Raw genomic sequence first — 15,908 nt, 5'->3', positions numbered from 1 at the left:
AATTTAAAAAAAATTAGAAAGAAACACATTTATTATTTATTGCATCTACCAATTTAGACCATAGAACAAAATTAAAAGGAGTATAAATTTTATTTGAAATTATAAGTGAGAATTTATTAGAAACTTTAATTTATATAAAGAGCAATGTTATATTTATATATGTTGATAATATATATAATGTGTTATTATATAATTGAGTATTATTTTTTTAAATTTAAAATAATTTAATTATTTAATAATATATATTAAATATATATTTATTTATATATTTAAAATAGATAATGATAGTTTTTTGTCATTTGTGGTGTGCACGTGGAGCTGTGGTGGTCGTAGATTTGAGACAAAGAAATTGTGGGAGAAAATTAGAAAGGAGAAAGTGGTGGCGGAAAAGGTAGTGGAGAAGAGAGGGGAAAAAAAAAAAGAAAACCTGTCTAAGTAACATAAAGACTGTTTTACCCTTGATGATTTTACAGTTGCTAAAAAACCTACAAGGGGTAAACTTTGTCTTTCACGGAAAGACTGGTAAACAGAATATGGACCCATTCATAAAGTAGAAAGCCCAACAGGCCCAATTCCAACCTTTCTCTCTGCCGTTTCATCACCACCTCTGAGAAGAAGAAAGCATACGCAGAACCTAGGTCCTGAATCCGGTAAAACCCTTCCCTAACCTCTCTAAAATGCCGGAAGCAAGAAAACGTCGACACAAACCCAAACCCGCCGAAACCGAAACCTTAACCATGGACTATCAATACACCAACCCCACTCCCAGAAACGACGCCGCCGTCGCCGAGACTCATCACAAACCTTCTTCCCCTCGTCTCACACGTGGCCGTGCCAGACGAACCCTTACCGAAGACGAAAACAACAACATTAACGTTGACAGTTCCAACTCTAACTTCGGCCATTTGGCTTCCGCAGAACGAAGCAGACATGGAGATGCAAACGAAATTACGGTATTGCCCCCGAGGTCGGATAGCGTGGCAGTTAAAGTGGTGCCGTCGATGGACGCTGTCGTGAAAGTGTTCTGTGTTCACACGGAGCCGAATTTTTCGTTGCCGTGGCAGAGGAAACGGCAGTTTAGTTCGAGTAGTAGCGGGTTTATTGTGGGGGGAAGAAGAGTTTTGACTAATGCACATTCGGTTGAGCACCATACACAAGTCAAATTGAAAAAGCGAGGTTCCGATAGGAAATACTTGGCCACTGTTTTGTCTATTGGGATCGAGTGTGATATTGGTATATAAAATTTTATTATTTGGTTTTACAGAATTTTCATATTGGCTTAATTTGTTGGTTTCCAGAATGATGTGTCAAGAATCTTAATTAAAGTTTTGTATATGAATATAATGAAAAACGCAACTGATGGGTTCAAACTAATAGTTCATATTTCAATGTATGAGTTATTTCTTGAATGAAACTTGTTATGATCATATTCATTGTGTGTTTCAATAGTTGTGGTGGAGTTATTGTTGAAATATTATGAAATTATATACGGGGAAAATGATTCTTACACATGTAGTAAGTTGTTTTGAGTTTGTGAATTGCTTAATTTATGATCGTATTATTTTTTATTTTTTGGTGGTACACAGCAATTTTGACTGTTAACGATGATGAGTTTTGGGAAGGAGTTTCACCGGTAGAGTTTGGAGACTTACCAGCTCTCCAAGACGCTGTAACTGTTGTGGGGTATCCAATTGGGGGTGACACTATCTCTGTGACAAGTGGGGTTGTTTCGCGCATGGAGATACTGTCTTATTGCCAACAGTCAACTGAGCTACTGGGACTGCAGGTTATACTTTAGAATTTGGTTTATGCATATTTGTGTCTATAATATGGATTTAGGGATTTACATTTGGAATTGGGTGCAACTGGAGAAGTTAGTTTGGATGTTGCTCTTTAATCATATTTATTCTAATTCTATTGGTTGGTTGGTTACTATGATCAGAAGCATTCTTTGGTTGCTTTAGTCATTCCTATTTACGGTATTGATTGTACTGTTATCCTTTTTCTCAATTTGCTTTTGTAGATAGATGCCGCTATAAATTTTGGAAATTCTGGTGGACCTGCATTTAATGATAAGGGCAAATGTGTTGGTATTGCATTTCAATCTCTAAAACATGAGGATGTGGAAAATATAGGTTATGTGATACCCACACCTGTTATTATGCACTTTATTCAAGATTATGTCAGAAATGGTGATTATACAGGTATATAATTGCTTGTAGAGTTCCTTAAGTTTTAGCTGTTGCTTCTTTTTTTTTTTTAATTATTGTACATCTTTCTTGTTTTTATATATATATATTTTTTGGACTTAATTGTTTTGAAATATTTTATCATTTCAATTCCTAAATTCAAAGCTGATGTCCAATGTGTTAGGGTTCCCCATTCTTGGAGTTGAGTGGCAGAAGATGGAAAACCCTGATTTGCGTCTGTCAATGGGGATGAGATGTGATCAAAAAGGTGTTCGAATTAGAAGAATTGAACCAACAGCTCCAGAATCTCAGGTTCTGAAGCCATCTGATATTATCATTAGCTTTGATGGCATTGATATTGCTAACGATGGAACAGGTGAAAATTCTCTTTCTTTTATATTTAGTGACACTTTTTTCCTTTGAAGTTGGTTACGTTTTTGTTGCCTGTGATTGCTAATTGTTGTTACCTGATTGCCTCACTGTCTTTTTGGCATAACAGTTCTTCAGGGAATTCTTCTGAAATGCTTATTTTGGGTACCATGTGCCTCTGGAACTGCATTTTTTAAGACAGATCTTGTTCGTTTTAAGTGTTTATATAGATGGCTCTTCTGGTTTCTGAAGATTTTGCTGCAAAGAAATATTGATAATTTGCCATTCGAGTGGAGTATGGTCAAGTATTGGTTGTTTAAATCTGGCCTTTAGAGGTAACCAGCATGAAGCTGTTAAAGATTCTTTTAGATTAATTTAGTCAAAGATGCTATAGAATTCTACATAGTGGAAAACCCTGGTGAAAATAACAAATTGGATATTCTAATATTAGTTAGAGTATTACTTGGCATGATGGAGTAGACAACATGTTGTGCAGATGGAAAAAAGTCCATGTGAGCAATTTAGAGAAGGATATGTAAAAGGTAGGAAATGACTCGATATGAATGATACTTAAAAGGAGAAATTTAAGACCAGGTTCTTCTGTGCATTGTAAGGGTAGGTCATGGAGATGATGATCATATGATGACATATTCATGGAAACACATATTGTGCAATTGTTTTTGCTTGAATGTTGTCCACAAGTCAATAGTTCAAAGAAATAAACAATAGATCTTTTTGACAAGTTCCTGATATATGTACATATTTACTGCTCTAAACAAAGCTCTGCAGCTAAAACTGAAACTTGAGTGTCATAGTTTACACAGGCGGGGAGGTGCTTAGGCAAGATTCACAAGTAGTGCCTTAACACTGCGTCTCAGGCAGTTTTGTTCTTGTTATTGCATTTTTCATTTAGATGAGTTAATTGTTTAATTATTAAATGCTTGATGTTTGTGCCTAATTTAAATTCACCCATATCTATGCTGATTAATTCAGTGGCCTTTTGTTTGAGAAACTTAAATATTGTAATCAGAGTTATAATTTTAATTGAAGGGTTCTCGACTCGTCTACTGTTTATGTGCATTTTTTTAATATAGTTTTACTGCTCCTATGGTACTTTCTGTGTTGTTTAATTATTCATCCCTTTTCTAGGAGCTAAATGTGTGTCCTAACACTCTCTTGAACTTAATATTAGTCCCATTCAGGCATGGGGAGCGCATAAGTTTTAGTTACCTTGTTTCTCAAAAATACACTGGAGATACTGCTATTGTAAAAGTTTTCCGCAATTTAGAGGTTATAGAATTCAACATAAAACTTGCGACTCATAAGCGGCTCATCCCAGCACACATCAATGGCCGACCTCCTTCTTATTACATAATGGCAGGATTTGTCTTTACAGCTGTAACTGTTCCGTATCTGCATTCTGAGGTATGTTTTGGCACTAGTTATCTGTGTTTTTTTCTTTCTTTTTTTTTTTTTTTTTTTTTTTGTGAAAAGCTGGCTGTAGATGCATGTGTTTCTTTCTAATTCTTTATGTGTGTATGTGCACATGCTTGCATGTGTAGGACCTGCTACTTCCACAACTGTTGCTAGCTTATTTCTTTTTGTTTCAACTTAGACCATAGAAATTTTTGTTGGTGGATCTAAATGCTTTTTGATATTAGTGCAATTTACCCCTTGTTTGCTTTTTTATCCAGTATGGAAAGGATTATGAATTTGATGCTCCAGCCAAACTGTTGGATAAGTTTCTACACGCAATGGCACAATCTGTGGATGAACAGGTTGTTGTCATATCTCAGGTTCTCTCTCTCTCTCTCTCTGGTGCCTTGCCCCTACTTTCCTTTTTGTTTTTTTTTACAATATTATGCTATGTTTTATTTCATGTGAAATTTAATTATTTTAATTTACAAGAGTGCATTGTAAGTGACTGTCAGAAGTTTCTAAGAGAGCATAAAAATTTCATCTATACATCTTAAATCTGTGCCAGGTGCTTGTGGCTGAAATCAATATTGGATACGAAAAAATTGTCAATACTCAGGTCGGGATTATGAGATACAACTCTTGGATGACATGATGTTACTGAAACAAATAACATTGGTCCATGTGCTAAAGTTTCTCTCTGTCTGTGTTTCTAGGTTCTTGCTTTCAATGGTAAGCCTGTGAGGAATCTTAAAAGCCTAGCTGACATGGTTGAGAGCTGTGAAGATGAATATTTAAAATTTGATCTGGAGTACCAACAGGTTCTCTCTATCTCTATGTGTGTGTCTTTCTGCTGCCCTGTAATATTCTTCGATTTACTCATACAAATTCTTTGAACAGATTGTGGTCCTACAGACTAAGACAGCCAAGGCAGCTACCTCTGACATCCTCTCAACACATTGTATACCTTCTGCTATGTCAGATGACCTCAAAACTTGAGAGAATATTGAAACTAAGGTATAGAAAATTATTTTTCTTTCATGTATGTTTTTTTATCAACTACTTTATCTCTTTCCAAGACCTGACATAAATAAAACGCACTTAATGGCCTTCAAGCCATTACGGAAGCCTGGTAGTTAAGAATTTCTTTGTTACCATATACTTTTGATGTGATATTTTTGTAAACTTTGGACTGGAGTCTAGTGGCCCTGTGGCTGTTAGTTTTCCTGATAGGGGATGAGATTTTTTTTTTTTTTTTTTTTATGTTTTTGTACTCATGCATTAATACATACATTGGGAGAAAGCTGGGATGATTTGACTGTGGGTTTTGCTGAACGTAGAAGCATCTTTTGATGACTTATTTTTGTCATTCTCTTCTTCAGCTGAATTTATGTGAGAGATTTGGTCTTCTTGTACAGAGAAAATATTAGAATATTAACAGCAGGTCAAGCTGATTATGGTTTGACTTTGCTCTTTTTACCATTATTTCCAATTGAAATTTTTGATGTGGTTTACTAAATACCACGTGTTATTGCTGTTTTGCAGGAAAAAAAATTTTATTATACTTCCTCAGCTGAATTTATGTCAATATGAGGATTTCCTGACCAAAATTGTCTTATCTATGTATGATATGTTGTTGTCTCCTGCCTTGTTTTTCTCCACAGTATAGTGTTCTAATTACTCTCAATTTGCTTTCATGTGATAACTGAAAAGCTTCCTGGCCTGGTAGTTTGGTAATTTAATCTTCAGGCAAAAACCATGTGTGAGGTATCATCTCCTTGTAATACCTTCACTGGCAAATTTACAAGATAATATACAATAATTCTAGTTATAGGCCAATTTCCTATAGACATGGCAATGCTCTTTTCTGTTGCTAAATTTTGTATGATTCTTGTAGCCACTGATATAAAACCTGTTTTTGGGTTGGCATTTTTGTATCAAACTCTGTTTTCTGTCAGATGCTTTTAAGTCTAAGAGGAGTACATCTCCGGCTAGCTTTTCGATTTGGTGGTTGTGTAACATTCTTTCTTCTTAAGAAATAAATTCTATATATCGCCAGCCCTTAATTAAGAAGTGTAATTAATCCTTGATCTAACATATATTTCATTTTTTGATGTCTTTGTAAGAAATGGGTAGCACAGGAGATGGATTCATGTGACATACTAACCCTTCTAAATTATGTTACATCCTGCTGTGCTAAGAATCCATATTTGGCAGTGGAGATGTTGAGCACTATTCATATTATATTTTCTTTCATTAACATTTATTTGCTCTACACAAGATCGTTTTTATTGTTTTGCAGTAAAGGGACTTTATGTGCAGCTTCTTGTGATTTGAGGCTACAACCAGTACATTCTTCGCCGATTTCTTCTTTTGCCTTTCCCCACATTACAGTATAGAACCCAATAGAGATTATGGATGCTCCGATAAGACTACAAAACAAGAGTATTAGTAGTTAGGTACACCATTTCAGATTTCCTTCTTGAAACTCATCTTCAGTGAACACTTTATTAATTCTGAGTGTAAGTATACCTTCCAAGATACAGCGTATCTCTGAGAAACATCACACCCATTGCAACTGCAATAGCGATTGATAGGGGCTTGAACATTGCTACAAAGACTGGCCCCTTCCGGTGCAGCGCCCATGTGTGTATAGTATTGTTCATGCATGATCCAAAGAGTCCCTAAAATTCACAATCAGGGCACCATTAAGAAATTCAAAAGAGAAGTTTTGGCTCTTCAAAGTTTCTTACCGAGCACACAATGGAGGCTAGTGCTACATTAGGCCTCACTTTCCAGGCACTGGAATCCCTTTCTGCTATCAATCCAACAATAGCTGCAATGAAGCTTACGCATAAATTATAGAAGAATACTACTGTCAGCTCTGCCGGATACTCCTTAATTATTTGCGTCTGTTAACAGAATCACCAAGTTCAAAATCAATCCTTCAAGTGAATCAAGTCCCTTCAATTTTAACAATTTCCGAAAATGCCTCGCTACTGAATACTAACCTGAACAATGTACCATAGTGGCACTAGAATATACTCGGCTGTGAGGAAAAGGCCACCGATGGCCCAATTGGAATTTGATAAGTGTAAAGATTGAGGTTGAGCAAGAGGAACAGCTGGTGATGAAACCATAAAAATTGGAGGGCCCTTATAGAGGGTCACCAAAAACGCTCCACCTATTGATACAAAAGTGCCCAGTACTTTAGCCTGACTACTTGTTTTTCGGCAAGCTAGTTTCTCCATCCTTTTCACGCATTTAAACCAATGAAAAAGAAATGAGATGGGAATAACAAAAGCGACGGCGGTCCATATAGAAGAAACAAAATAAATAAATAAATAAACAGAACCATTCTTCAAATTTCTGGTGAAATGTTTACATTCATTGTACAAATAGCAACAATGGTATTACAGGGAATTCTGCAATTATTGGAGAAAGCTTAAAGGCATGTAACAGAGAATTTCAAAAGATGAAGCATAAGAAGATAAAGCAAGTAAACATGCAAATTGATGAGTGTTGGAACTTCGCCTTTCTGCTTTTACCAGACCCAAAAGCATTCACAAGCCGAATAAAGAGAGGATAATTATGTAATTGTAATTAAATAAACCTGAAAAGGATGGCAAGAATGAACGTAAAAGCTGGAGTGAGATTGCTGATTGCTGAAGCAAGTGTAGGAGAGCTGAAACTGATTCCTGTGTAACCCAAGATCTGGGATGAACTCCTGCTCCCCACAACCAATCAGTTAATTTCAATGTTATCACAAATTTATACAACCCTTTACAAAAGAAGTTACATACCCAATAAGTCCAAGAAGACCAATTTTACAAAGTATAGGGAAGGTGAGTGGAGGGAGAACTGTTGATCTGCAGATAAATAGAAGAATAAAACATGTTGCTCGTGACTGGAAAAAAAAAAAAAAGAAGCAAACAAAAATGAATGAGGAAAGATATGAAGAGTAGTTACCTGTAAGAGAAGAACGGAAAAGGAAGAAGAACAAGAGCGGCAATTGCATAAGAATAGACAACAAAAACACGGTAACTCATGCCCTGTAAAGTTGCTGCTTTGAAGAGTGTATTTAAGCCGACGTTTACACATTCCATTGACACCATGGCTGTGAAGGGCAGCACATCTCCGTAGCAATACCTCCATGCCATCCTCTTTCTCTTTCTCTCTGTGACAACACCACAAGAGAAGAGGGTAGTGTTTATTGGCCTTTTTTTATTGGAAAAATAGAGTTTTATAATATTATTAGGCCAAATGACTATGTCCCACTCAAGGTTTGATGCGAACCCAATTTCTTATATGTTAATTATTGAAAATCCAAACTTTCACCTATAGATTATTAAATTTAATAGAAATAGTTAACTCTAGAAATAAAATCGTTATTCAATTAATAATATATTAAAAATAATAAAATATTATCCATTTCTCTTCTAAATTTAAAAAACTAACATTTTTTTCTTAGGATTAAACTTTAAAATATTATATTTTTCCTTTATAGTTTTCTTCTTTTTCTCTCCCCTTCTCCGGCATTGTTGCCGACCAAAAATCCTCCCCTCCCCCTCCCTTTCATCCCCTTTGTTCAGCTTCTATCTCCCTTTTCTTTCGAATTTTCAACAACAGAAAGGGGAAGAGACGAAGCCTTGCTTCATTCATCTCGGATGAGACGAAGCCTTGTCTTCGTCTCTTTCCCTTTTTGGCGCTACAAAGAGGAAGAAAAGAGAGGGAGAAGTTGGAAAAAGGGGAGGGAGAGAGTTTCTAAGTGGCAACGTCGCCGAAGAAGAAGAGAGAAAAAGAATAAAATCTTAGAGGGGAAAATGTAACATTTTAAAATTTAATTCAGAGGAAAATTATTAATTTTCTTAACTTAGAAGAGAAATTGATAATGTTTTGTTATTTTTAATATATTATTAATTAAATAATAATTTTACTTCTAAAATTAATTATTTTTGTTAATTTTAACTGTTTATAGATGAGAGTTTAAGATTTTCATAGTTCACATATGGAACAGGGTTTTGCATCAAACTGTGGTGGGAAATTGTCATTTAGCCATATTATTATGTAATATATTATGTTAAATTGCAGGAATATGATTGGATCCGTGGCTATGATTTTGCACAACGAAAAGAAAGTGATAAGACATTTCCACATTTCGTTGCATTATCTAGTTTTATCGTGTATATGTGTTGGACTATCACTCATTGCATTTACTTTAATTTAGTAGAAGGAACAAGATTGTTTCTATTTCAATACAGAAATGATCATCTAAATATTTTTTTTTTTTTGTTTTGTTTCATACATGAGGAGTCAATTATGGTGGTTGTGTGGCTATTGAGTTTGAGGACACATTACCTAATTCGCAGATAATAACAAAATGAAAAGGATATTAATCTTTCATAGTGCCTATATTCTAAGATTTTTGGTCCCTGCCATAGCCCAATAAATTAGTGTTATTGAAGATGGTTCGTTAGTTTACACCAAGAGAAGGGTATAATTCAATGAAAAGGACTTGGCATTTGGCATCTTCTCTTCACACTTCTGAGCTAAGCTACCCCATCCAAATTCAATGGCCTGAGCTGTGTAAGGCCAGGACAGATGTCAGCTTGAACCACAGTGGCTTGGCTGTGCATAACCAAGATCGTGGCTTGACCCACCTTCCAATCTACAATCTCAATCTGGGTCCAATGAGAAAATGCATATTCTAGTCAGCAATCTTGGAATAAAGCCTTCTTTATTGTCTTTTGTCAAATATGAACTATTAAGATATATCGAAAACTTTAATCTAGTGGCAAATGATTCATATGAAAAAGAATATTTGATGGGTATAATCTTAAAATTAAAAAACATAAAAAAGAAAGAGTCAAGTGATTTAGGTACTGTGTGAGTATCAAATCTACAGAAACCTGAGCCTCCATAAGAAAAAGCCTCATTCCAGCAACCCTTTGTGAAATCAATCTAGGTTATACAAGTCTAATATCAATTTGAATTTAGTTGTTGATAGATTATAGATAGATATTTTTTATGCACTGCCTTCTGTATAAGCTAACTTCAACTAAAGAAATCACAGCTTTTCTTTTCCTATGCATGGCAAACCTAAACGTCACACCCTTTGCCTTTTATAAAAGTTGTTGCTAATGCTTTTAGTCAATAATATATCAGAACAATTGTTTTACTTTCATTTTTTTTTTTAATTTTTGGGTTTATTTTTCAAGAGCTTTATAAGAATATTGGTCAACTGTAATGAATATAAAATTGTTGATAATTTCAGTACTACAGAAAAAATAATAACTCTTAAGCATTTGAACTGGTTAGTTTTTAGCTTCTTGTCTATGTTGGTTTCATAACAAGTAAGAAATTTAGAATGTAGACTTGATTATTCTTGAAAATAAGCTAAACCCAAACGAAAAATAGAGTAAAGTTGTCAAAACATAAACTCAGCCGAAAGCTTATCCAATTAATTTGACCCCACAGACATTGTATTGAACCGTGAACCTTTCATCTGTCCCCACCTCAATAGCCCTTTTCTTTTGCATGATTTTTAGCAATTGGTTTTCTTTGGAGATGTTTCACTTTCACTGCCCAATGTCTAATGCTTCTACTTAGACTGGACCCTTAAGTTGATTTCTGCATTATCTCTCTCCTTACTTAGCAAGCTTAGTAAGGAGATATCACAAAAGAAGGCTTCCTATTGAATTTATACGATTCGATAGGCCTTCTTTAGGTGTCTTCAACTTTAAGGCTATGCAACACGGGTTTAACTCTTAATAATACCATTAAACTAAAAGAATGAGAGAAAGGTGTTTTATTTAATCATATCACCTGCCAAGATATAGAGCATCACCAAGGAAAACCAACCCAATAACTGCTGCAATTGCAATGGACAATGGATTGAAACTTGCAATGTATACACTAAACATGCCCTTTTATATGCAAGCCCCAGTATACTCATAAGCTATGCCTAAGAAACACTTACTAGATCAACAAAACAATTAAAATTGTTAAGCCACCATACACATGATCAAGTTCAAGTTCTGGTTCTTCCACTTTCCAACACAAAATCATAAAATGACTCTGGCGACGCAGGATGGCAACACAATTAACATTTTTTTAATAAAATATATTTCATAAATTCTCCTCTATTCTGACATTGCCCAGCATTTCTTTAAAAAAAAAAATGTACAATAAAGAAAATTACTAAAATGTGAAAGGCATCTTTCATGACAAGTGATCTTCAGAATTTTAATATATTTGCTTTCTGTAACAACTTATGTATCAATTTCCATAAAACAGGGCAAAAAGAAGTCTGCGGTTGCCTAAAATATTTTGCCCGATTTGCTTCATATGTATGGATCAAGCAATGCTTGGAAGTATGCAATGCTTGGAAGTATGCAATACTTTAATTATAACCTGACGGGATAATGCTCAAAATAATAATATGATGAAAGGACAATCTGTTATATTCCGACAATTTTGCTTCCTGAAATGGAATTTTAATGTCCACCTCATTTATCATATTGTGCCTGCCGATCAAACCTGTTAATCAGCTGAGGCTGTTAAATATCTGCCAACTATTTTGTTTTGTCAGGATCACAATGACTAGCTAAAATCAGTGAGTTTGCTTGTATATTTCTAATTTTATGTGGGCAGGCAGACAAAAGTGAAGTACCAGCAGTCACGTATTTTTCAATAATGGAAACTTCTGGTTGGATTCCAAGCTAGTGACATTGCCAGCGGTCATGTTGGTTTCTTTGGCCTGCCCCCATATAACAGAATAAAATCCGAAAGCTATTACAATAGCTCCAATCAAACTGCAAAAACATTGTATATGATTACGATTTCTCTTCACATGCTATACAAACAACAATGACCAATGTAAACAAAAAAAAAAAATCATTAGCATCTAATATCAATGACTCGGCCTTCGCCTGTATGTCTAAGTGCACTTATGTGAAAAGCATGTGCCTGTGCGAATATGTTATAGTTATTCCCAATCTTGTTTGAGTTTCATTTAACACAATATTTACTCAAGAAAGAAGTAAAACAGCATCTACCTGCCAAGATGAGGGGTTTCACCGAGTAACACAACTGCGGTGAACACTGAAATAACAGTTGCAACAGGCTTAAACAGGGCTACAAAGACAGGCCCCTTCCTGTACAGACACCAAGCAATAACACTGGAACGAAAAACAGTTCCCACTATTGCCTGAATTGAAACCAAACAAATCGTATGAGATATTTAAAATACCAAAGATGGCATTATAGCCTTGTTATAAATATTTATGGAGAAAAATAGGTATTGAACTTGGAATAACTGACTGAAACAAGAACAATGAAGTTATACCGCATAAACAACAGCAATCATTTGAATGCCAGGTTGCAGTTTCCAAGCCACTGAATCTGTTTCCACTATTAGGGAGACAACAGCACATTGCATGGTCCCAAAAAAGCACGATAAAAAGACTAGGCTCACTTTGTCAGGGTACTCCTTCAAAGTTGCTGCCTGGAAATAGAATCAGGTTAAATTCCGACAATATTAAGCATTCTATATAGTTTAAGTAACCTATATTATACATTGCCTATGAGCTCATGAATATATTTCTTTTCAGGAAAGTATTGCATGTTAATTCTCTCTCTCTCTCTCTCTCTATATCTATAAAATATATATATATTCTAAATTCAAGTATCTAGTCCAAACCATCCACCTTCTGCCCATATCTAATGACATATGCCACACCACAACCCTACAAATGTTCAGTATTTATAGTCACGGTTTGTACCTGAAAAATTTTCCATGTTGCAGATGATACACAAGTGACTGTAAGGAGAAGGCCTCCAAGAGCCCAGTTCGAGTATTGTGAGAGAGGGAGATGAAAATACGAGTTAGAAGTTGATGAAGGTCTCATGAGTGGGGGGCCCTTGTAGAGAGTTACTATAAATGCACCTAATATTGATATAATTGTACCAAGGATTTTAGCCTGGCTGCTTCTGCTTCTAAGAACTACCTTTTCCATCCTTAATATTCAACAGTCAAAAATGCATATTAATACAACGAAAAAGAAGATAGTCCTTGACATACTGCAACAGGAGAAAATTCAAATAAAATAAATATTCTACAGGAAATACAATTAGCACCAATGATAGGGCCAAATAGTATCTGTCACAGGGCCAAATACTAGGCAAACAAAGAAACATAATAAAAAATAAAATATTCCTCAAACAGTGTCATTTAAGATCTGTGCTAAGAAATAACAATCGGTGCTTCCCAATAACACTTATATATTCCTTCCAAACGGCAGGAAAAAAATTATTTTACTAACAAATTACTCATTATTCTTCTAGCATTCCTTCGAGACAACTGTAGGGTTGCAAACAAGCCGCACCACTTAAAAGCTACCCACAGCTCGACTTGTGTTGAGCTGGTTCAATTATTTTCACTCAAGAGGCTTGAGTTCAACTTTCAAGCCAAGCACTAACTCATTTTTGCATGGCTTGATAAGCTTGCAAGCTCAAGGCTTAACTTGATAATAATATCAATACACCTTTAAAAATTTAAAATATTGCACTCACACTCCTAAACTCTTAGTCTTTAACTTTAAATATAGGGTAATTGATAAATATATAAGTATAAGGTTTAACTACAATTTATCTGACTGAGCTTGAATCATTCATTCCTATCTCAAACTCAAATAAGTTGTTCCCTAGTTCAAGCTCAAGTTTTGTATAAACCTAATCGAGCCGAGCTCAAGTCAAACAATACTCAGTTGGGCTCAATTGCAGCCTTAGATAGAAGAAGGTCAGTTTCTTTTTGTTTTGTTAGCAGATTAATCTTTATAGTTTTTCTAGTGTAGGTCATCAGCTCAATTTACTTTGGTAGTTTCCTTGTGCAGTTTCAACTATAGCAATGAATATTCATTTACTTCCTCTAGCTTGGAAGAAACCGGCTACTACAAAATACAAGAAACATGAGTATGACTCCAAGTAAAAAGTAAGAATCTGACACTATAAATACATTGAGAATCAAAAGTAGAGTACAACAGATAAGCAAAATGTGACAATTTGTCAAAATATATTGAACCTATAAGTATAGAGATTGAAACTCATAAATCAATTGGGTTTTGTTAAAATTCAATCTACCACACTTATATACCACTTACTTATATTGTTTTTATTAAATGTGGAACTTTAGTCTCCAACAGCTTTCTTTAAACGCAACCATCATAAGTTGTTAGACCCACAGTTTAGGATTGTTTTAGGTTATTAAGCCCACCTATTTGGTTTTAGGCTTAGATATCATGTTGGAATATATTAAGCCTGTAAGTATAGAGAAACCAATTGGCTTGTGTTAAGATATAATCTATCACACTTATATCCCACTCACTTATATTATTTTTATTAAAAGTGGTACTTTAGTCTCTAACACAATTCTAGTCTTTATGTTCTCCATGAAGATGTGAGACCAGTGGTTTAAACACCAAGTTAGCTATACAATATCGTTAAGCAGTAAAACACCGGAAAGGTTTCTATTTCTGATAGGTGTCAAATGACTTGGTGTTTGTACTCATATATTTATATCAACATTACTACAGCATTTCTTCTACTTTGCACGCATAGGCAAAATATATCGAGCTATATTAATTAATTGTCTTCCTTTTGTAGTCTGACTATGTGAATTATTTCATATATTATTAATCTGAAAATTTATGCCTGATTCAACACCTAAACCATTGAAATCAGTTTAACCCAGGGTAAGATACATAAGAATGCACAATGAAAATTGGAAAATGCTTTAAGTTCAACTCAACCAACGAACGAAGCCAATACCTGAAAGCGATGGCAAGAAGAAACGTAATTCCTGGTATGAGATTACCCATAGCTGAAGCCAGAGTTGGAGAGCTATATTTGATCCCGGTAATTGCAAAAGTCTGCACAAAACAAATCCTGCCATAGAAATTTTCCCAGGTCTCATTATCTTTTTCCCAAAATAATCAATTAGTCTACCATATACTATTTACAAAAACAAAACAATACCCATTTGAGGTAATTCACTACAATGCATTACCCAAGTAAGCCCAGAAGAAAGAATCTGCAAAGGAGAGGGAAAGTAAGCGAAAGACTCTTGCTTCTGCACAAAACAAGTAACACAAGCTAATAAAACCATAATATGAATTTAAAAAAATTAAATTTCTTTAAAAAAAAAAAAAAAAAAAAAAAAAAGGAAATACAAGAAGAGACCTATAGGTGTGATAGAGGAAGTAATGTAAAAGAATGAAGGTGCCGAGGGCATTATAATAAACAACATAAACGAAGTTGCTCATGCCACTACTCATGGCGGCTTTGCCCAGAGTTATCATGCCCACCTCACCGAACTCAACCAGTACCATCGCCGTGAAGGGCGCCGCATCTGGTCCACTTGGAAACGAAGGCATTGAATTACAAGAGAAAAAGACAGGGGCTTTGAGATCGGTGGAGTCCGGGGAAGACTCCGGACACCGAATTGTGGTTGCTCAGCGTCAATGGGAACGGATTGAAAATGAATTTTGGGTTGAGGTATCGAAGTCTTTGTGCGTAAAATACGCGTGATCAGAAATTTGGTGGAAAATGGAAAATGATTAAATGGATTTCAATTGGGGAAAAATAAAAAAAATTACATAGATAATTATTTTTTAAAATAATATATTTTTAATTTAGTGGGTTGGTTAAAAAAAAGAAATAATAATTAAATTTGTCAGTTTAAATATTTTTCAATAAAATTATTCTTTATTTTGTAATGATTTTTTAATATTTACTAGCCCAGCTAAGATAAATAAAAAAAATTACTCTTTTTATTTAGGCGAAATTCATAATTTATGGGTTAATTATTCTTGTGCATTTATGAGATTTCCTGTCTTAGCAGTCAAGGAAGGACGCACACGGTGGGCAACCAATGAC

At 34.8% G+C, this 15,908-nt stretch overlaps 2 protein-coding genes across 4 annotated transcripts; one reads left to right on the top strand and one right to left on the bottom strand.

The window, feature by feature from the left end:
* Nucleotides 1-551: 551 nt before the first annotated feature.
* LOC123222457 (protease Do-like 9) lies at nt 552-5,820 on the top strand. 3 transcript variants are annotated; one of them, XM_044645236.1, is made up of 10 exons: nt 553-1,233; nt 1,587-1,786; nt 2,024-2,204; nt 2,374-2,565; nt 3,751-3,983; nt 4,253-4,354; nt 4,543-4,593; nt 4,691-4,795; nt 4,875-4,991; nt 5,520-5,820. In XM_044645236.1, exons 1-9 carry the CDS (start codon nt 678-680, stop codon nt 4,971-4,973), a joined length of 1,719 nt encoding a protein of 572 aa, XP_044501171.1. In that variant the 5' UTR covers nt 553-677; the 3' UTR covers nt 4,974-4,991; nt 5,520-5,820. The 3 variants fall into 3 exon arrangements, with proteins under 3 accessions (XP_044501173.1, XP_044501171.1, XP_044501172.1); XM_044645237.1 differs by lacking the exon at nt 5,520-5,820 and adding an exon at nt 5,357-5,459; XM_044645238.1 differs by lacking the exon at nt 4,543-4,593 and having other exon boundaries at nt 552-1,233.
* Nucleotides 5,821-6,107: 287 nt separating this feature from the next.
* LOC123223967 lies at nt 6,108-15,585 on the bottom strand. The gene is made up of 15 exons (XM_044647459.1): nt 15,213-15,585; nt 15,040-15,102; nt 14,802-14,918; nt 12,758-12,992; nt 12,322-12,480; nt 12,032-12,183; nt 11,656-11,788; nt 10,800-10,845; nt 7,944-8,277; nt 7,778-7,843; nt 7,588-7,701; nt 6,986-7,226; nt 6,728-6,886; nt 6,507-6,658; nt 6,108-6,406 (listed from the first exon to the last, which is right to left on the bottom strand). Exons 1-15 carry the CDS (start codon nt 15,404-15,406, stop codon nt 6,247-6,249), a joined length of 2,325 nt encoding a protein of 774 aa, XP_044503394.1. The 5' UTR covers nt 15,407-15,585; the 3' UTR covers nt 6,108-6,246.
* Between the last annotated feature and the right edge of the window lie 323 nt (nt 15,586-15,908).

The sequence above is a fragment of the Mangifera indica genome, chromosome 8, assembly GCF_011075055.1.
Source record: "Mangifera indica cultivar Alphonso chromosome 8, CATAS_Mindica_2.1, whole genome shotgun sequence".
NCBI lineage: Eukaryota > Viridiplantae > Streptophyta > Magnoliopsida > Sapindales > Anacardiaceae > Mangifera > Mangifera indica.
This window is presented reverse-complemented; position numbering and strand designations above follow the sequence as displayed.

Coding starts and splice junctions, on each gene's coding strand:
- LOC123222457 (XM_044645236.1), top strand. CDS start 678: ATGCCGGAAGCAAGAAAACGTCGACACAAACCCAAACCCGCCGAAACC. Junction 1,234..1,586: donor TGGGATCGAGTGTGATATTG/GTATATAAAATT, acceptor GGTGGTACACAG/CAATTTTGACTGTTAACGAT. Junction 2,205..2,373: donor CAGAAATGGTGATTATACAG/GTATATAATTGC, acceptor CCAATGTGTTAG/GGTTCCCCATTCTTGGAGTT.
- LOC123223967 (XM_044647459.1), bottom strand. CDS start 15,406: ATGCCTTCGTTTCCAAGTGGACCAGATGCGGCGCCCTTCACGGCGATG. Junction 12,184..12,321: donor TGATTGCTGTTGTTTATGCG/GTATAACTTCAT, acceptor GTTTCAATTCAG/GCAATAGTGGGAACTGTTTT. Junction 11,789..12,031: donor GAAACCCCTCATCTTGGCAG/GTAGATGCTGTT, acceptor ATGTTTTTGCAG/TTTGATTGGAGCTATTGTAA.